Below are 21772 nucleotides of genomic sequence, written 5' to 3' on the forward strand. Positions count from 1 at the left end.
CTGCCCTTCTTTACCTCATGCATATTAAATATCATTTTCCAGAGAAAATCCCTCAATGTCTCATCTTTGTTGGGCACGGCGAGATCTTATCTTGATTACTGTCTACAGGCTATTACCAAAAATTTGATTTTTATCACCGATAGCGGCTGTGTGTTCGGCTCGTGCGAAGAAACCCAAAGACGTCAATGAAGGGATCAAGATGAGAAAAAAATGACACGCATGGCCGCCATTTTTCATGTGGCGAAGACCTTAATTAATGGTTTCAATTTAGTATTCAGATCATTCCCGCAGAGTGTTGCAGAGAAGGGTCACGGTGGAAACTCAGCTGGTCAGTGGAGGATTTATTATTACTGTAAAACGAAGAAGCATTGCTGGTTGGTGGTTTTCCTGTTGAACTGAGCTAATTATGAAACAGAATATTTATGGAGTGGGGCGGGGGGGGGGGGGGGTAGGGGGGGGGGGATTTGGTTGGCACCGTTTCCTTGCAGTGAGGAGCTGCACTGTTTGGAGTTTGCATGTGAGCTCCGTCTTTCTCCCACAGTCCAACAGACATGCATGTTAGGTTAATTGGTGAATCTAAATTGAGCGTAGGTGTGAGTGTGAGCGTGAACGGATGTCTGTCTCTCTGTGTTAGCTCTGTGATGGACTGGAGTCTAAACACAGTCAGCCGGGATGGGATCCAGTAAAGTAAAGGTAAGGTGGATATAGCTAATGGTATGGTATCTTTATGGCATGACGCCTGCACAAAATATGTTCTTCACAAATAAAGAAATACAGATAAGTAATAATCCTCCTGGTTTCACAAAAGGCAATGTATTTGTAAATTCATTGAATAGGGTTGTATGAGATTTCAAGGGCATTAAAAGGTCACCAAACTCAGTAAAAAGTGCGATTATAAGATTCCAGTTGTGCACAAGCAAAGTGCATCAGAGTAATGTGCATCGAGCAGGCAGAAGCAATCATTTCTGTAAGTATTCCAAGTTGCAAGACAACCTGCTAACGAAGCTAACAAACCACTAATTTTGCTATAAAACAAACAAACATCTAACAACACTAACAGTCAGCGAATATCCAGCGAACAAAAAGCTAATTTTGCACACACAAAAAAAAATACAAAAAACAGTTTAACAAATAGGTAACAAAAAGCAAATTTTGCGAAAAAACAAAAACAAACAACAACAGCTAAACTCAACTTGACAAGGAGAAAATAATGCTAACAAACAGCTTATTCGGCTCAAAACCAGCTAAACCCAAGATAACAAACATATAACGCTCACAAAAACTCAGTTAGCTACCGATATTGACTTAACCTTAAAATACTTCATTACTACAGTTATTGCTTCTTCCTGCTCCGTGAACATCGCTTTGCTCTGTTTGTGTGCAACAGGAGCAGTCTCAGATCTTTGTGATCACACCTCATTGTACCTGCTGCGAGGAGAAAAAAAAAATGATGTGCACAAAATATGTTCTTCACAAACAGAGAAATACAGATCAGTAATAACCCTCGTGGTTTCACAGATGGTCAACGTATTAGTGAATTCATTAAACACATTCTATGAGATTTCAAGGGCATCGGGGTCATTTCATTTACGGTAAATGCAGTTTCTATTTCCTTTTCCTGAAGAGTTTTTAAGAAAGAAGCCCCAATCCTCACTTATCGAATCATGAATATGTCACTGTTTTGCGGCTTGATTTGAGCTGGCAAAAACATAAAAAAAAATAAAACAAACAACAACAACACGGGAGGATTATGCAAATGGTGGCGAAGGGAGAAGAGCCAGCAAGATCGATCAAAGGTGACAGCAATTTAGGGAGAAATTATGGTTCAGTCATCACAAACAGGGCACACAATCAGCAGCGCACAGAGCCGCAGCTTCGAACAGCATCACGGAGGAAAATACAATTAAATACATCACTACTCATAACATTGAGTCATTCTGTGGCATCACTGCCGCGAGTCCTGTCGTCATCTTCGGCGTCCGATAATCATTTATTGATTCCAACGTGGAGTGTGCTAAAAAGGTGTTGTGTTACTTTCAATAAGAGATTCGTTGTTGTTGTATGTAGTAATAGAGGAAGTAAATGTTATTATCCATGCATTGCATCATCAGCAATGCTATTCCTCTGCACAATGCATGTGCTGTTCTCCAACGCTGACTCCCAAGACAAAAGTGAACCAAAAAAAACAAGAAAAAAAAAACAAGCACGAGTTGGCCTCCAAAAATCGACTCTTGGAGCAAGACTAATTATCTCTGAGCTTTCATCTTTTTCATTTCTGTAATTCTCTGTTCTTTCGCTGCCTGTTATAATCTCGCCCTGTTCTCTTTATCTCACAGCTGTACAGTATTACACTCCAAATGAGCTGGTCCGCTCGCCAGCTGTAATACCCCACTGTGGCAGAGGGAGCGGAGATATGGCAGAAATTAATACCTGAAGAGATGTGTCCTGTTGATAACATACTTATGTGCAATATGAATGTATTCCCCCTGGAAAAGCCTTTGTTCCTCCCTCAGCGCTGACACGAGTGTTTCACGTGTGAATCGTACCAGCGATGTGGGAATTTAAACTGCGAGTGAGGCGATTGGATTACAAAACAAGACACTGAAGAGAAGGATTTCAACACGAGACACGCACCATTTGAAGCACCGCATATTCTTATTCAATATTTAATGAGACCAAATCACATTAGTGAGTAACAGGTATCCACAGAGAGTACGTGGAAAACACTTTTTTGTGGTGCATATTTGCAGCTAATTCCCTCATTATTTTTCCTGTAAATATGATTCAAACGGCCGCACTGCTGCTCATTTGCATGTTTCAAACCTGCAAACCTTTGTCATCTTTATTTGTTGCCTAATTGTAGAGTTGTTACATTATCCTCAGTACAGTGAAGTATCCTGCAGTTCTTGTTTATTATCCGGTTCCGTCTGCAGCAACTAATGCATTTCACTAAAGTGATAACTCAAGTTTCAGCTTTCAAACACTACCTTCAGTTACACAAAATAATAAAAAAAAAAAATATCATGATTACATCTTGGTAATGTTTAGTTATGGAAAAAAACTTGTATGTCTACTTACTTCTGCTTTCAGCAAAGTATCCGCTAATAATTAACACATCTTAATTTGTGATATTTAACGCAGTATTTTGTGCTTTTATCTAATTATAAATGTTGCTAATAGTTTTGTGGAGCTTGAACAGCTTTAGATATTAAAGTATCACTTGTATAAATAAATATATAAATATAGTTTTATCATTTATTTACTTATATTTTTTACATGTTAAGTAATTTCTAAACGAACAGAACCCACTCAGTGCTAATTGATTTTCAGATCATACAGCCCCGACCTGCCCAGGAAAACCTTTTTGTTAAGATGGCAGCCACAAAGAAAAAAAAAAAAGAAAAATAGCCTCTTTGTGGGATATTCTAGGAGAGAAACAGTCAAGTAGAGGCAGCCACCGCAGCTCGAGAGTCTCAGAGAGCCATTTGAAAAGCTGAGTGATCGATGACACAAGTCAATTATCACCTCGCGGATCTGTCAGAGGTGGCTGTGCGGTGCGAGCGTCACACACCGCCACCTCCGACTGACCATCAACAACTGCGGACACCAGCACAGCCAGACGGGAAAACACTGGACACGGAGTCCATGACAGGCAGCGCTCGCACTACCATAACCTCCACACGCTCCTATAGCATGTTTGTTCCGGTGTCTTTCCCTTTAAAGCTTGGCTGCATTCAAGTGCTGAAAAAAGTAAAAGATTCCCCCAATTCCTTGTGACAGTAACGAGAAGGAAAGCAAAGTTTCATTCGCCAAACAATTACTTTTTGTGAATTTGTGCAGTGCAGCTTGCGGTGGAAAAAAAAAAACGAGGCTCCGACAATGGCTCCACGCCGTTATGTAAGAGGGTGGATTTTTCTTGCTCTAATGGGCCGAGGAGATTCGCCTTAACCACGAGGCTTTGCTACTCAGCCAAAAGGACCTGTGCTGAGGGGACTGAGCTAATGTGACAGGGATCTGTAAACCGACAAATGGCACCAACCCCCGGAGAAGCTGTAATACATTTCAGAAATGACTCCGTGCATTAGCACACGTCACATTTTAAGGAAATCTTACACACTTTTACTAAAAGCTGATCGATACTTTTCAGGCCAAAATGGAAAGATTTATGTTGCGATCCAGTTATTTCAGCCTCAGTCTAAATATGACAAACTTTGCTTTGGGTATTAAAAGCTTCTTGAAGCATTCCCAAGTCTATCTGACAATTTGTGCTCCGGAGCCTGCGGTGCAGCTCCGTTTCAGCTCGGAGTCGACATGTCAGATGTTTTTAGGTCAGGTGTCAGACGTTAGGGGGAGTCTCGCTCTTGTGGGTTAGGGTGGGCAGCCACAGATGCCACAAACTCTCCGTCTTATTGTATACTCGCGTGTGCTTCCACGTATTTTTCTCCACGTACACATACATGCATGCAGACGGGGTTCCTCCGCTTACCGTTGACCTCCTGGGCTCCTGCGTCAGTGAAAAGCAAGCTCATCACCTCCTCGAAGTTGCAGCTGGGCTCGGAGGAGTTGCTGTCCTGGCCCACGTGGTGCAGCATTCGCTTGAGGACGTCGTCCAGGGAGGCGGCCGTCTCGTCCAGCAGGATGGTGGCCCTCGCCAGGAAGCCGTCCAGGTCCCGGTGTGCACGCACCTCCTCCTCAAAGTCCATCAGCTTCACATACTGCGGAAAAGGTGGAATAGTTTGTGAGATTCTTGTGTCAATCAGAGTAATTTTCAAAACTCTCAAAATGCAGCTTCTGTGGTTTCTGCAGAGTTGGACTGACGGGAAAATACTAGTTGTAGTTTTGGCTGTCTGCATTTGGAAATTCGAGACTACTATGAATTTGCCTGATGGTATTTGCAGCTAAGTTTTTTTTTTTTTTAGGTCAATCAATGAGATTTTTATCTTTGCAAAGACAGTCAGACATTATGTGTCAAACTTCATTTTTACCTCAAAATGGCCGACCCTGATTAATCTGAGAATTTGGTCACATTTTTTTTGCCATTTCAGATTGAGGTGCGTCAGACTTCTGGCAGGTCAGACGTGTTGGCTGGCTGTCAAACCACTCAGAGTTGGGGTGGTATTTCTCCACCCCCCACTCCCCTCTGAGCTCATATTGTAGTTTTACAGATAACAGCGAGCGTGCACTTCACTCTTCCGAGGTTTATCACGGACAGAGAGAAGAAACACAGCTCGATTAAGAGCCCGGACGCCCACCGGTCCTCAAGTTTCATTGATCCTGCGATTGACAGAAATTGTGAAGATGAGTGGATTTCCTGCTGTTCTTTTAAAAATAAAACAAGTGCCGAGCAGAAAGTCCACGTCTCGAGTCTTCGGAGATATTTCTGTATAAGAGCTTTATAAATAAGAATTTGATTTTGTTTTGTTTAGGCAAACCGGTCACGGATTTGGAAGGGGGAGAGGGGGGCATTTAAAAGGTTAGGAATAAATCAAAGTAATTTGGTGCCGTTTTGAATGCATTTCTTATTTTTTTTGTGTGTGGTCTTGTCGTCCATATGTTCTGGATGCAGCACTGCAGGATATCTTAACTCTGAAGGAGTTTTTTTTTTTTTTTTTTTTTTGTATTGTTCATGAGGAAAGGCAGGCATCTGTAACTCTCACACATAACCGATATCAAAATTAAATCTATTTATGGACCACTGCAAATAGACACATCCAGAACAAAATTCTAGGTGGAGAAGTGTGGATGCTACCGTGTGAAGAAAAGAAAAAAGAAAAAAAAAAAAAACAGAAGGAGAGCGCAAACAAACAGAAGCGCGGTACAGAATGGGGAGATTAGTGAAGAGAAGCAGGAAAGCTGTTGGCAGGAACGAGGCACAGCAAACTGGAATCTGCGACAGGGGAAGACTAACTCCTGACAGCCTCGGTCACCAGTTTAAACAAACGCCCTCTGGGTGCTGCTTTAAACTCCTCCAACTAGGAGGCAGAGAAACAACCATTTATCTCGAGTGTGGAGAGACGGCTTGTTGCACACCCACACATCTGTTATGTTATCCTTAATTATTAAAATACAAGTTGTTTTGCATTTAAAATATACTCCAGACAATAAGCAGCTTTATTAACCCCATTATTACACCATTTCATTACTGCTGCTGAACATGGATATATGTGATAGATCTGGGTGCAGATCAGCAGGGAGAGAAGCAATGCATCAACTTTATTGTGAAATTCAAAGACTTTAATCTAATTTAGAATTTTGATCCACACATTAGTCAATTGGTCTTTATCATGTGAGGATCATTCCAAGATGTCTGCACACATTCATCATTGGCTGCCCTGATTACTGAAATTCTTAATTGTCTGGTCTGAACCACAAACCCATGAATGGGAAATTTGCTGACCAAGGACACATGATACATGTTCTAAAGGTTTCCTATTTGGTTTTTTTTAACCCTTTTGAAACCTCGGCTATTTTCAGGCTACTTTCCTTCACTTTTAAGATCACATCTTGGTCATTACTGGGCTAACCATTCATGCTGTATCTTGGGTTTTTTCAGGACAGTGTAGGCTATCCAGATCTTTTATTATATTCGATCATACTTAGAGATTTTTTAATTAAGCCTTTATATCAAGGGGAAAAGTAAATAACTCTAAAGTAAAGTAAATATTGTCACTAGAGATATCTTTTTATAATTGTGTAGAGAGGATTGTCTAGAAACAGGCAATATCTGAACATGTTCGTGGGACACTGTATGACTTAGCAATTTGAAGAAATATGAGCTTAGTGTCTGGTGGAAAATAAATGCCATTAAGCGATGGGATCGAGTTCTGGAATTATTCAATCAAGAGCAGGCAGGTGTGGAGACGGACATAGAGTTTCATGCAGAGTGTAACAATGATTAAATTTGACACAACATTACAAAATTACATACAAACATTACATACAAATGAAACCAACATTTTTAGTCACTGATTTGCTTAGTAACTTTTTATTTATTTATTTATTTTTTAGCACAGGTGCCATTTAAATAAAGGTCGGTCTGATTTTGGCTTTGAGTCCGTCCTCTGCAGCTGAACACGTAACAATCAATGAAATCAGCTGCTATTGTGTTTGTTTGGTCTCCCCGTTCCCACATGAATGAAGACTTCTGGCTCCTACGCAGAGGTTCATTCATAAACAAAGTCCATTAAGATGCCAGAAGACTGATGCAACAATACAGGAATGGTAAACACATAGAACCTCGAGCTACTCATCAAATCTAAAGCACCATCAAACAGACGATACCATCGCAGATGTTTTATTTAGACGCACACGGTCTACAGCCGGAGATGTTATTTACATTAAAACGCCCAAACTGCACCGGCAGACAGTAACGATGGCATTATGATTCAGGTATATCTTTTATGGGTAGTGGATATGGATTTTGTTGATCATATGTGGACAATTTTGCCACATTGTCTCTCCCGAAAACACTAAAAACAACTTTTAACATGGAAGAATATGAGCGAGGCCGCAGAAGAGTGGCAGGAGAAGTTGAACAGCAGACGATATTCAGAGTGACGGCGGAGCAGTTCAGTTGTCAAGAATGTCGTACATTGATTTGATTGTTTTTTACAAACCTCAGTGTACTTCATGGGTCCACAACACAACTGCAGGCTTTTACAATATGTAGGAACATATGAATAGGAAGTTGTGCTACAGCTAAAATCAAATATATCTTGATATCGATCGATTTTTGATTAATTATTATCAATAATTTGGAAATATTGCTAAATAACAGAACGGCGAGTACAGTTTGATAAGTTCAAAAAAATACATCACTTTGTAGTGCAGCAGGAAAAAAAAAAAAAAAATCTAAGACTATATCTACTCTCATATCGTGATCTCCAAATGTTATCGTTATATTATTGATATATTGTACAGCCCTAGCTTTGGCTCAGGATGTTTCTCAATATTAAAAGACTCGGAATAAAAATCTTGCAGCAAATCTAGCATGAATTTAGTCAGGAAGTCGACATCATTTAAAAACATTCCCCTTCCAATTTTTCATCTGCTGCTCAAACTTGTTCATTTCAGCTTCAACTAAAATCTATTTCTCTTGACTTCGCAGACAATCCAGCCTGGTACGACCAGACCGATTGGAGCAGCCTGTAACCAACCGGCATTTACCACCATATGCTTGTGTGCCGAAACTTACCAAGCTGTAAACAATAGAGATTCTTCATCAATGTAAACCGCGTACGAAGTCATGTCAGACTTTGCAGACTGCAGCTCTGATCCCTCAAACATTACATCAACACGCTATATTTACCACAGCAGTGATTTACCTCATCAACTCCCTCTTCTTTTCTCTCTGTGTAGTCAATATCCTCTAAAGCAGCTGTTGATGCAGTCTGCTGAGGATGAGGCTGATGCTGAGGCTCCCTTTGGATACCGCTTTCCCTCATAAGTAGGCATTAAAGTTCAAATGGAGTCAAGTTTCCATCGTTGTTTGTTTCACTCTTAATGATTAAAAATACTGAGTTCTTTTTATGGTCTCTTCTACCAAATGTTAAATCTTGTTCTCAGATTCCTTTTGCAGAGAAGTTCATCTGAACGGACTTGAGCTGATCTGTATCGATAAACAACTGCACTCATTATCAGAAACGTGTCGAGTTCCTTAAGCGGCTGAAAATGACTTAATCTGTTTAAAAGCTCTCACCAGTGAGAACTCATTTCTTTCTTGTACACGAACGTTGATGCTTACCCTTCTTGATGTGTTCAGTAACACACAACCAGAGTCGTCAGCGTCTGAGGGAAGACAAGACAACAGGTGCAGTGAGACATTTAAAGTGGAAATATTCTGCTCAACACAAGATTTCAAGATGTTTCTATTATACTGATTCATGTGATTTCAGCAGAAAAACTCAACCCTGCAGGATTTTTATGTGGCCACATTTCTGGAGAGCCAACAGGCGACCGTTGTTAAAAGGGCGACACGTTTTACAACCTGGCGTTTTCAAACAGAGGATATTTTCTGTCGTTCAAAGCACTCCTAGACTTGCAAGACTTGAGGATTATTGTCAATTTTAGAACAGGAATAGGAACTTTGCCTGCACAAAAGGAACTATAGATAGTGATTTAAGTGTGCAGTGATTGGTAGAAAATATGAGCCAATGTAGCACCTGCAACTGTTGTGAAAAAAAAAAAAAAAAAAAAAAAAAAAAACCTGTGTAAAAGTTTGTAGCACAAACGAAAGAATAAAAAAAAATATATATATTTGTGTAACATGTTTTTTACAGTATATATACTGCAGCTGTTGTAATTATTACCTCACTCCCAAATAACCAAAATCAGGGAAGCATGTTTTTCGAACCACAAGCTGACACCAGGATGTCAGCCTTGCAGCCGTTTATAAATGTCCTGCTCTGTATATTTCCAAAAATTATTAATGGAATTTTTCAGGCATTATATTCCTTTATTAGAAAGTCTGCAGTAAAGAAATGACAGGAAATGAGGGAGAGAGAGACTGAACCATGTGAGTCGATGCTTTAAAGCCACCACGGCTCCACATAACAGCTTTTCAGCAAGATTTGCTGTTGTTGAACAGAATATTACGAGTGAAAATTTTCATGCAAATCCGGTCATTATACGTTTCCGTATTTGCATTTAAGAAGCATTTTTCCAACAAACAGAACATTCATTAATAACGAGGGAAAACTCGGAAATAACAAGTATCAACCACTCGAAAGAAAAAAAGAAAAAGTAGCCCGGGATCCTTTTTTTGTAATAGTGGTGAAAATGTCAAGACTCTAAATGCTCTCATTGAACGGGGATTGTAAAATTCTCTGCTGATAAGGTTTTAATACACACGACCGTGGAGCCGAGGCGAGCGCTCAGATAAAATACAAAGGTTTGGATTTTCCCAGTGTTAGGAAAAAAAAAAAAAAAAAGGAAAAGGAGGAAAAAACCTTTTATGTTAGGAAACAATACGGGGACAAACCGGTGGAATGAGGTTTTCAACACACTCCAGTCCCTTAACTAGCAGACTGTCAGTACCCTGCTGACTCTCATAAAACAGTCCGCCATCAGCGTTACGTAACACTGTTATCGCCGTTTACTGTGGGGAGGACTTTATTAGGTTACCATGGGCTTTCCTCCTCTGCTCCGCGTGATGCACTGTGTCGGCTCCGTCTGTAAATCAATCACTGATTAACTCCTCCCCTCCAGCAAACGGAAAAAGGTAAGAAATCCCCCCCCCCCCCCCACCAACCCCCTTTAACAAGCCAATAAGCCCCAGGAAAACGCCGGGATATCATAATATCAATAACCCAGCTAGAAGTGAACACGTTTGGAGTCTGCAGAGGAGGGTGAGGGGGGCTTTGATCGCCACACCAAACACCTTGCCATCATAAAACCCTGCAGGCAGTGGAGGAGGAGGAGAGAGGGGAAAAAAAAAAACTAGAAAAAAACAACAACCCTGCCTCTCTGTGATGAGACTATGGCAGGGGGGCACGTGTCGTGTGCAGTGGATTTGGTTCATCAAAGCCTCACAATCAAAAAGCACACGGCTGGGCTGATCCGCTCCCAGAGGGGAGAGGGAGCCGCGGCTCTAATTGCTGTCAGGCTGCAGCCGTAAGGAGATATTCATATATTCATATAAGATTACCTTGTCCCAAATGATCACCTCCTCCTAATGGTCTCTGTATGTCTCAATGTACTGTGTGGCTTAAAGTAATCCAGGAGAATTTCAGAGTTTAGGGATTAGCGGGGGAGGAAACGTTAAAATGGGACACAGGCTTGTTTTTTTTTTACTTCCTGATTACTTATTTGATCAACGCGCCGCTATAACTGTTAACTATGCTCAGGCAGCTGTAAGTGTTCTCAGAGTGGACGGCTGCATTATTTGAGTATTTTATAAGGGTGTCGACGGAAGACGGCTGAATTACCGGCTGATAGGAGACGTCTCATAGAAGTGTTGTTACGCTGAGCACGGGGTCTGAAGCACTACACGCATTTCAAACTTATTAAATTATAATTAGTGGAAAATGTGGGAAAAAAAGTTCAGTTTAATTGGAATGAAAATATCAGAGGTTCACTTTATTTTTGCTTTGAAGAGTACCAAAAAAAATAAACCGTCACTTTCATCTCCAGCGCGCCTCCTTTCACATTTTCATTTTGTTAAACTATGAACAAGTGAGGGTGTACTTATGGGTCACTAATTACATGTAAAATATTAATTTTCTCAGGTTTTACACAAAATTATGACTATAAAAGAAGAAGTTTATCCAAATTCTATGGAAAAATCTACATTCTGCTTTATTTGTAAATGGACATCCTTACTATTTGATATTGATGCATATTTATTTGTGATGGACAACATAGGAACCTTCCTACGTATAATTTATAGGGGAAAAAAACCAGTGCCTTGGTCTATAAAGAAATATTTTAGAGTACCAAGTAATGTGGACATCAGTAAAGAGGTGGATAGTTTAGTGTAAAACAATACATTAACTTTAGCTGGTATTCAATAGTCTCTTTTGAAAACAAATATAATATTTCAAACAAATCTGATCAATGCATATTTAAGACAGCTTGCAGAATGCTTTCAGTTCAGTTCACCGGCACAGTTACAAGTCCTGGTGTGTGTGTGTGTGTGTGTGTGTGTGGGTGTGGGTGTGGGTGTGGGTGGGGGGGGGGAGGGGGGAGAAGAAAAAAAAATCAAACCCCTGACCTTAAAAAACAAATTTTCTTGCAAATTCAGTGTGTTAATACTTAATGAGTCAGCTTCTCATGCAGGCAGCTTTTTCTCCGGCTATTTATCTCCCCCTGAAAGTATTTTGTATGAAAATCAATTTGACGCCCTCTCCGCCTATTTTCCATCCAAAACAAAACTGTAAATTGCTCCGTGTAGAAGTGTCACAGCAACAAAGGTATTAAATGCAAAAGTAGCCTCCTGATTTCCGTAACCGAGTTAAAAGACCCTCTAATTCATTGAACGCCGATTCCTCATCCTGCTTTTGTTTTCATGGAAATGTGAGGTAAGTTTAGAAAAAAATGACATTCTTCTTTGTTCAATCTGTTCTCTAAACTCAGATCATAAATTCCTGAAACAAACTCCACTCGGGGTTATCAAGGTCAAGTCATGACCTTGGTGAAAAACCTAAAATCCTCCCGCTTCCAGCGTGAGAGACATCCGTCCTTCCACACGACTTTTTCCACTTCAGTATTCAGCCAAATTGATTGAACCGAAATGGAACCGAGCCCGGCGCTGGCAGAAATATAATCATGATATCAATTCTATTTATGGAGAGCGTTTGACAGCTTTATGACAAAGTTCTGCAAAGACAGAGAGGAATGAATAAGATCATGTCAAAGTGACGGGATAACAGAAGGAGACAACAAACAAATCTGTGGATAGCGAACGATACTTTTTTGGTCAATTTTTAATCTGCGACATTCACTTGAACACCGGCCACCATCAATCACTGCTTTTGATCACTTTAACGCTAATACTGAGCAGAATGTGTTACCGACTCTTCGGCACTCGAGGGCGGATGATGAGTATCTACAGACTGTTTCAGTAACTTTGTTTACCAACAGATCAGGACGATAATAGAGATGAGGGGCGATGTATCAGAGAACACGAGTAAAGGGCGTTTTTTTGCGATGACATTGCAATACATTTGTTCACCTTCACGCAGAACGCAAACATTGCGTGGTAAAAAAGCGTTATCATATTTTTTTTCGGAAGGTCGATTTATGTCTTCCCTTTATGCATTTCAGGTATCGCGACATCCCTGGTCCCCCACAACTGCAGGTTTGTTTCACCGTTTTAGTTTAGCATTTTGCTAATTAGCATTAAAACACACATGATGTGTGACGTTAATGGGAAGGCCATTAGTTTGGCAGACAACTAGTCACGCCGTAAACCAAAGAACTGGACGACCTGATATTTACATGGCGCTACAAACAGTCAGAGAGAATTGGGACATTTTATCTAATTCTCGGAAAATAGTGAAAGACCGAGCAGCTCCTCTTGGTTTTACTCTGTCACTGCTAAAGGTCATAGGTAGGGATCCCGTCAGTCGTAAGGAGAGGAGGAATGATGACGGCAACTAAAAACTTCTGGAATTTAGTCCTTTGTTAGTCATGTTTCGAGACAAACTGAAGTCAAAACCAGAAGCCACCGAAGGTGAACGTAACTCATGTCGATGAACTTGTAGATCTTTATTTCTTGCGTTCATGTCCGACTTGATTGATGACCATCTTGTAGGGTTGGTTGTGTCTCATCTTATTCAAGCAGTCATATTTTTTTGCTGTTATTCTGAAAGAGTTTGTGTCTTCCTTTGTGACATGTTTTGCCGCTTTTACTTCTGTGACGTATTCTCAGCATCTGTAATTAATTTAATCCATTTAAATGTTGGAAGCTATTAAAAAAAATACATAAAGGGTGCTGTAGTGGAGTTAAATATGCAACAGGCGTAACAACCCAAAGGGTCAAGACTGAATAGTGTCCCAGAAAAAAACAGGGCAGGCAAGAGAGCCGAATTATAAAAGCATGACTCTGTTTTCTCATGAAAGAAAGCCACTGTTAAATATAGGGTGAGAAATGAATTAATGATAACAGACAGATGTTTTTGAAATTAGATTAAGGTGGGAGCTGCTGTCTCTCGGTCCGATGTAATCAACGAGCTATTTGCTTTTTCCAAACCACTGCTTATTTAGCCAGGCAGGATGTGATTAAAAAGTCCCGTCCGGAGCCTTGCATTGATTTGATACGGTGGACGATGTCCCGCAGTGGTCTGCTGATGCAGAATAACAAAAGTAACATGATAATTTGTGACGTAAATTAAAAGCAGAAACAAGGCACGCAAAAACAACTAATGATAGCGGGATCAAATGCATGTGACAACTAGACTTCGGGGGGGAGGCGATGGGAAGGGAGGGGGGCAAGAGGGGGGGGGGGCAGGACTGAAAAACAAAACACACTAATCAACATTCAGCTGTGCTGTCAGTGAATAATGCTCTGGAAATCTGTGAGCAGGCACTGTTGGGCATGACAAACACTCTGCACCTGCAGGTGAGAATTTCGTCTGATGACAGCAGTGAGAATTCACCATTTTACAGCTGCGTGGAGGGAGAGGAGCGCGGTGCGAATCACTGCAGCCGGCCCTCACTGCAACCCGGGCTGATTGAGTTTAAGAGCGGGCGATGAGGCAATTATATACCCCGGGATGAAATCAATTCATCCACCGTCCTCCGAAGACCTCGTTATACTGTAAGTAACATGGTAACTATCACTTTTGATATTTCATGGGTGCGATGCAGAAGTTTAAAGTTTCTAAATTTGCGCTTAAATCACCAGATTAGACAAAAAGAGACATTCTTATGGTTTCCATTTTTTGGAAACTAAAGTTGAAACTTTATTGTCACAGACTAGGCGACATGTTATTATTTGTGCCACTGTGACTAAAAGGAACTATTATTGCAGTTACTGGAGATTTCCAAGATGTCAGTGAACGTGTGCGTAAATCTGCGACCTCCGGGAGGGATTTGTTGCGAGACAGCACGGCTGCGATTGAGGCGGGAAATACACTTGCTTCAAACTACGTGTTCATGCATGCGCGACGGCTGCCTCACGTATCCTGCGTCTGTTTGGAGCGTTGCTTGCGATCGTCCTCAGAAATGACCGCCTACACGAGATGCAATATGCGCATGACTGGTGAGGGGAGGTGTAGGGGGCAGGATGGAGATGCGACAGGGTCAGAGACCTGCAAAACTAAAGGAATACTTAAAAGTAATTATCCCTCTGGCCTCACCAGACGCCATCAGACTTGTACAACTCATCTGTCTTTGCTCGGCCTGTGGTGACTGAACTCGACTATATCATTTTTTTATTTATTTTTTTTTATTCTACTTTAAACCACTCGGCGCTTTGTAGACCAGATCCCCTCCATTGTCGCCGTGTTTATTTGATCACATAACGGTATCCTTGGTTCTCTGGTGCGCCCTCCAGTGGCGTTTTACAGTAATACGAGTTCAGAGACAAGTACGTGAGCGATAACGTTCACGGAGCTAACATCTGTAAACGCCTGATTGATTACACAGACGTGAAGATGACTGAGACAAAATGAAAAAAAGAAAGACTTGCAGGGCAAATTTGGATTTCAAAAGAAAGAGGTGGATATGCCCCTCTCAGCGGCACAGATATCAAAGGTCACGGTAGTGCACAGGGAATGTAATCTATTCTGCTCCGACAGGTTACATAATGCCAAATATTCAACGCTTTTATTTTGGACGTGACATCCGCAGCAGCTGTCTAAACCGAAGCGGAGACTCTTCCACCGTTGTTTTATTCCTCTAAACTTGTTCCCGGCCTTTCGAACCACTGCGGCTTCCTTGTCAGATGCCTTAAGTGTTACTATGAATGGAGAATCAGCCCGAGTGACATGGTCACCTGTCACATTCACAGGGAGCAGGCCTTTCTCTCTCTCTCTCTCTCTCTTTTCCTTTCTCGCCCCGTGGTGCACCTGTGACTGTTACCGTGGCAACGGTAACCTGTTGACCCATGGGGTTTCCGGTGGTGGGGTCAAAATCATCTGCACCTGCAGCTGCAGCTGAGGGGCTGTCCGTCAAGTCAACACCTGCCATCGGGCTCTGGATGCACTCAAAACTGCAGCAGACCGACACAGGAAATAGGTTCAAGTTGTTGAGGTTTTTTTTGGGTAGGGGATTTTTTTTTTTTTCTTCTTGAACGATGCCGAGATCTACCGTGACCGCAGCAGTGCGCTCTCTTTGAAGAACGAGCCTCACGTTATGATATTAAAACATCTCCAAAACGGCTGAAGTTCGAGGAAAAATTCAAATTGCTGGCATCGATCGCGCAGTTGAACAGCAGAGGAGACTGTTGACGGGAAACAAACAGCAAATCTATTGTTTTCACCCGTACAAGCTGCCTGTGACACAAATTCCCACTTAAAATGTGAAAAAGTCGAAGGTTGCGGAGGGCATCTGCACGCACAGCACGGCATTCATGCAGGTTTTGAAAAGTTATCACGAGAGACATGGGCACATTATTATATGTGAAAAGAAAAAGATGTTGGATATGTTGCACGAGAGGTTCTTTAGGTGTCAGGTGCAGTATTTTCAGGATTTAATGATATGAGTCAGAGCTTGAGGTCAGCTGTTTTGGTGTCACAGCTGTCAGTCAAATCTCTCAAAACTACAAACTTCTGTGGTCACTGGGAGACAAAATGTAAACAAAATCTAATATATACGACCTTTGAATTCGATTTTTTTATGGCCGACATGATAACACATAGTTGCTCATAAAGACATCCAACAGACCTATAAACAGTCACATACAGTCAGGTTTCTGCCCATTTCTTGATTGGAGGGTTAATTATTCCCTCTGTTGGCCTTTTCGCTGTTCAGTGCAGGACAGGCGGCATATAATCAGTTTATCAGAGTTTTTTTTCTTTACTGAAAACAGCTGCTCGTTGCTGCTGGCGGTGATGCCGATGCGAGTCGTGACACGGACACCTAATGTAAAGTAATGAGCCGCAAAACATAAACAGCGTTTCTCTGTGAGTTCAGCACATTTTAATGACAGTATTTTTCAAACTCAACCGAGGATATTGCGTTAAATTAATCTTTGACTTTTTTTTTTTTTTTTCACTAATTATCTCAGATTAAGAGACCCAGCTTTTGGATTTCACCAGCAAAATATGAACAATTCTGCAAAACGTAAACACTTTTAAAATCAGAAAAAGTTTCTCCATCTCTCCATCAGTTCCACCATCTTTCTCTCTTTGGCCTTCTACCAGCTTTTCTGCTCTTTCAATCATTTCTCTGGCGCTATTTCTCCCTCTGTTTGGCTCTCCCTCCTAACATATTTCATTCTCAGTCATTTCCTCCATCTTTTCTCCTCCCTCCTTGTCCCCGCTGCTCACTCCGACCCCCGCTGTCCTCTCCGTCTCCCTGTCCCATGCCGTCTCCGTGTACTGACCTGGCCCAGGGCTGATCTGGTTGTCATAGAGGTGGATGTCATCTCCGCAGGCGATCGGCGAGTCCTGTCCCTCCTCTCGGCCCTCGCTGCCCTCCTCCTGCTCCGCCTCCCGCTGCTCTGGGGACACAACAGCACAGGGTCACCTCCTGGACCTCGGCGGCTACCAGGCAGGGCAGCAAGCTCAATATAATTATTGCCGGTATCCTCGGCCGAAAAACAGCTGGCGACTCCCAAAATTTAAGTCCGAATTGTTCGGAAAAACAACCATCTGTGAAGAAAAGTGTTTTCTAGGTGTCTAACATACAATTTAAAACTATACAGCAGAATAGAAGCAAAACATTCAGTTTCTGAGGAGTTTCCCATCAGGTTAAAACCTAGACTAAAGCTGGACCCTGTCTGAAGAGCTAAAGGGCTTTTTGTTTGCAACTATGCTAAATTAGACTTAATTAATGTCATGCATAAATATCTAGAAGTAAGAAATATTGAAGAGGTTAAACAGGTCTTTCACTTTCACGGAGCTGCAGGTAAATGCAGGGTGTTTTTGCAGGTTTTTGATGTGTAATGGTCTGGATTCGGTACGGTAGGAAGCATCACAGGATGCAGCCCGCAGCCAGTTCGTATGACTCATCCCATTCTCTCCTCCTGACACAGCAACCCCCCTCTCTCTCTCCCCCCCCCCCCTTTAAAATCCAATCCTACACTAACCGGTGGGCTCCTAAATATCACCCGGCGATTGGCTTGATGCGACGAGAACAATATCTCGTGCTCTTTATCTGCTGACCTTCTCCGCGAGGAGGCCCACATTGTTTTTTTTTGTGGTTTTTTTTTTTAGTTTATTCAGTTTGTCTTGCGTCGGGATCATCCCTGAGCACTTGACATTATTTGAACCTGGCCGTGTCGTCGCCTCGCCTGCCTCAGACTTACACCGGCTGGGCTCTGACTTTCAAATCACCTTGGGAGGGAGCAGCAGCTGCTGGAGCGGGAAGAGCCAAATGAGGGTTTCACTCGAGAAGTTCAGAAAATAGTCTATCGTGCTTCCTTTTGATTGTGTTAAATATCACAATCCCTTTTTGAAAATCACAAACAAATCAAGCCGAAGGTATATCCCCCCCCCCTTCATAACTGTGACCCGTGAATACAAGCGTGCAGTAGGAACACGACGCTGAGGGACGAGGAAATGTTTGATATGAAACACTTTGAGTGATTGATGTGCAGCCTTCAAACGACGAGCGGCTGCCTCTGAGACGCACAGGAGCAGCTTCGCATCATAAAAAAAAAAAAAAAAATTAAAAAAAAGTTTCACTCAAAGGAGACACACAACTGCCTCCCTATAGACATGTCTCAGGTAACACCCTAAAGAAAGGACCATGTCCTCACTGCAGAGATAAACACTGTTTCCTAGCCCTTTTTGTTGCATTCGAAGAGCGTTCATCCTCCAGAGCAGCCTTTACTAATGAACCACTAAGATGTCAATGGTGGGTAATGCTCACTCGCCGACAGTAATGTAATTGCATTTACATCTTGACGGAAGGCTGCCTAATAAAGACAGTTGTGTCGAGCAGCAGCGGGGGGGTGGGGTGGGGGCTGCTGTGGATCTGCTAAGTGAATCGGTGTGTTCCAGGAGGGGAATAATTGGCTGGGGGAGACGGGGAGATCCAGTGCAAGTATATTCTGTCCTGACTGCTTGTGCTGCACATACTAATTGGGTTCCTCTCTGTGGCTTAGAGGTAATGAAACTGCCGTTTTCATAACAGCTGGAGCAAAGTTCATTATTTATATCCAAATGCAGTGGAGTGTGAGAGCGGGGAGAGTTTAAAAAAAAAAAAAAAAAAAGTGTGTGTGTGTGTCTGTGTGTGTGTGTGTGTGTGTGTGTGTGTGTGTGTGTGCTGCAGCTCCGATCTTTAAGTCACATCTTCACACTTTGGATATATACTGTACGCGACTGGCAAAAAGATGTTCAAATGAAAAACGGTCCCTCCGCCTCGCTTCTCGTCGTCGGGAGCCAAGGATGGCGGTTTGTGTCTCACACTCTGACTCTTCAAATTCTCATCTTAAAAATGCAACTTCCCCACGAGTCCATAACGGGGGGGGGCGAAATGTAATTCAGGAGCTGGAGTCGTGTTCGTTGTTTTCACCCGTCTGTAGCAGTGTTTCCCTCCGAGTTCACCTGCAGCAGGATGCACGTCAGCGTCTCCGAAGCGAAGCACATTTACGCATGTGGCACAGCAGCGGTTACGTCATTAATTGCTCGTATTGATGGATTATCCCTTCGCACGGAGACATCAAATTATTTATCGCGGATATTTCTCCGTTTCGCAGTCTCACAGGAGGATATTTGCAGGAGTGACTTTATTGTGCGTTTGGAAGCGTTCCCGCAACTTTATATAGGACATGACCTCTCTTAAGATTACGGCAGCTGCCGGAATAAAGCAACAGGTGGCCGAGGAGCAATGAAAACGCATTTTATTGCTCGGTAAAGTAAAATTTCAGTGCAGTAGCTGAAGGTTGGCAACCCTAAAACAGTAATATGTTCCTTCATTTGTGTCTAACTTTATGCATATTATCTGTTCTTATGTATTTTATTTCTTTTCTACATTTTTAAATGTTCCTTTATAACTGTTTTTTTTTATTATGTGAAACACTGCATATACTTTATTTTGCCGTGTTCTATGCTGTGTTTGCAATACAAATAAAGTTTATTATTATTATATTATTATTATTACATAGGCGGGTGCACGACGCACGCACACTGTGCTTGTTACGAAAGCAGGGACATGCAGCAGCGCATAAACATGCACAAGATTAAAAATAAAATGATGACAAATGTGAAAGAGTGTTTTTTTTGTGCATCTCCCTCTGCACATGTGCAGATCAGTTTCCTCTGCAGAGAAATGTTCTTTTCCAACGACTTTGCAAATCCGCCATTATGACAGCAGTCCAGGAGCAAGCAAACCTGGCTTCGAATGGGAACGTGAGATGACACTTCTGATTGCTTAGTCAATGTTACGCCTAAAACACACCGAGGACCATCCATTTTCGACCATCCTCCTTTCTTTTGCACTCAGATTATCCGCCTCTAAACAAGCCGAAGCGGATTTGCTCACACCGTTAAATGCACTTAAATATCTAAAACACAGCCCCGAGTGCCCGGTGCATAATGTCTTAGTGGTTGCTCAGACTCACCCATTTCTTGAAAGAAGTATCCATTCTTGGACATCCCAGAGGGAGGCGCCTCTGTGAGAGCAAAACAGAGGGGGGGAAAAAAAAAAAAAAAGACACTAATCAGCGAGGTGACTCAGTAACCGGCCCAGCAGGGAACAGTCATGTTATTATTTTTACACCGTAATTGTGAGAAATGGCTATAAATACAAATACAATCAGACCTGTGTTAGTTATTTTGGGATGGAGGGTAAGTGGAAGAAACCTGTCGCATTAAAAAAAATCTGGCGGATCACCGAACACGCGTAGAAAAACCTTTCAGGAAGTGCCTGTGTTTCTGAAACTATGCGCATTTATTAACGGATAAGTCTTAAATATATTATATATGCGTCTCCTTGTCAACAAATCGATCTAAACAGGTGAAGTCTAATAGGAATATAACTAACTCCTCTGTGCCACTGAAAACACATCAGCGAGTCTGACGGTTGTGACATGTAGTTTACTTTAACTTAATCTCACACACACTGTTGTTTAATCTGACCATGAAAACCATCTTCATCAAATGCACTATTTATTTCCTTTTTAACATACTTTCTAGGAAGAACAGCGCCCTGCGTTGTTTTGGGAAATAATGTGAGCTTTTTCTTCTAAACATGAAAATCTATAATTGTTGACTGCTTTTCAAGATTGGAGTCTTAAGTAGGAACTAATGAGCTCCCGGATGAGAGCCACAAACCGGGTTGAGAAACCTTGAGAGACACTTGGGTTTTTGTTTTGTCTTGTAATGGAATTAGTTGACAATAACAAGAAAATATATGTAGAATAGTGTCACCCTTTTCCTTCAGCACTGACTAATGAATTACATTTTCTGCTAAAATCGCATCATGTTGTTGTCGGTATTACAGCAGGCATCAATAATGTGCAGCCTGAAAAATGCAGCAGAGTGATTTCTCATTAAAATGCCATGGATGACCAAGAAATGTGGTTTTTGGGCTGCAATATAGATCTCGTCACCTGTTGCTGGTAGTTACATGTACATTTACATCGGTACGTCTACATTCTAAGTCACTCTTGAGTACATATTGTAGGTGTATTGCTGTTCATTTTGCGAGAATAAAATCTAGTCGACAAAAGGAGTCATGAATATGAGATGCTGCAGAGATGAAACATAAATATATGACTGGTGTCAGTGGGGGGTTGCGACTGCAGGGCTACAAATAAGGATTACTTTTCATCTTTGAATAACACATTTTTATTATTTTTGGACTAATCACCTAATTAAACTCTCAAAAAAAAAAAATCCCTCAAAAGAATTTCATAGATTTCAAATTGACTTCTTTGAAATGCTTATTTTTGCTAGTTTTCCATCAAATAATTAGTTTAAAGTTCTACTACTGACACCAGCGAGGGGAAATGCAAGAAGACGAGGTTTGCAATACATAGCAACATTTTCAGTGGCAGATGTTGAAGAGAGTCATCATGGCTTCATCAAATATTAAACATCTGTTATCTATACCAGCTTTACCCGTCAAGCTGAAGCCCTTCCCCGCTGACTTTGGGAGAAGGCGATGTAAACCCCGGACAGGTCATTAATCTATTAACACAAACGTGTAAGGACATTTTTCC

The 21772-nt window shown here is 41.7% G+C and overlaps 1 protein-coding gene across 4 annotated transcripts in view; it reads right to left on the reverse strand.

Annotated features, from left to right (window-relative positions):
* The window catches only part of slc4a11 (solute carrier family 4 member 11), a 97233-nt gene that overhangs the window by 37058 nt on the left and 38403 nt on the right, over positions 1–21772 (reverse strand). For 3 of the 4 annotated variants that reach the window (XM_069160773.1, XM_069160771.1, XM_069160772.1), the window contains exons 2-5: positions 20171–20221; positions 16988–17104; positions 8744–8787; positions 4487–4715 (exon numbers count right to left, since the gene is read on the reverse strand). In XM_069160773.1, coding sequence (XP_069016874.1) covers positions 4487–4715; positions 8744–8787; positions 16988–17104; positions 20171–20221 — 441 coding nt within the window. The remainder of the gene's footprint in view (positions 1–4486; positions 4716–8743; positions 8788–16987; positions 17105–20170; positions 20222–21772) is intronic. The other variant, XM_069160774.1, reaches the window with a different exon arrangement.

This window comes from Embiotoca jacksoni, unplaced genomic scaffold (assembly GCF_022577435.1).
Source record: "Embiotoca jacksoni isolate LCO1_2020_lvr unplaced genomic scaffold, fEmbJac1.0.p SCAF_27, whole genome shotgun sequence".
In the NCBI taxonomy this organism is placed as follows: Eukaryota; Metazoa; Chordata; class Actinopteri; family Embiotocidae; genus Embiotoca; species Embiotoca jacksoni.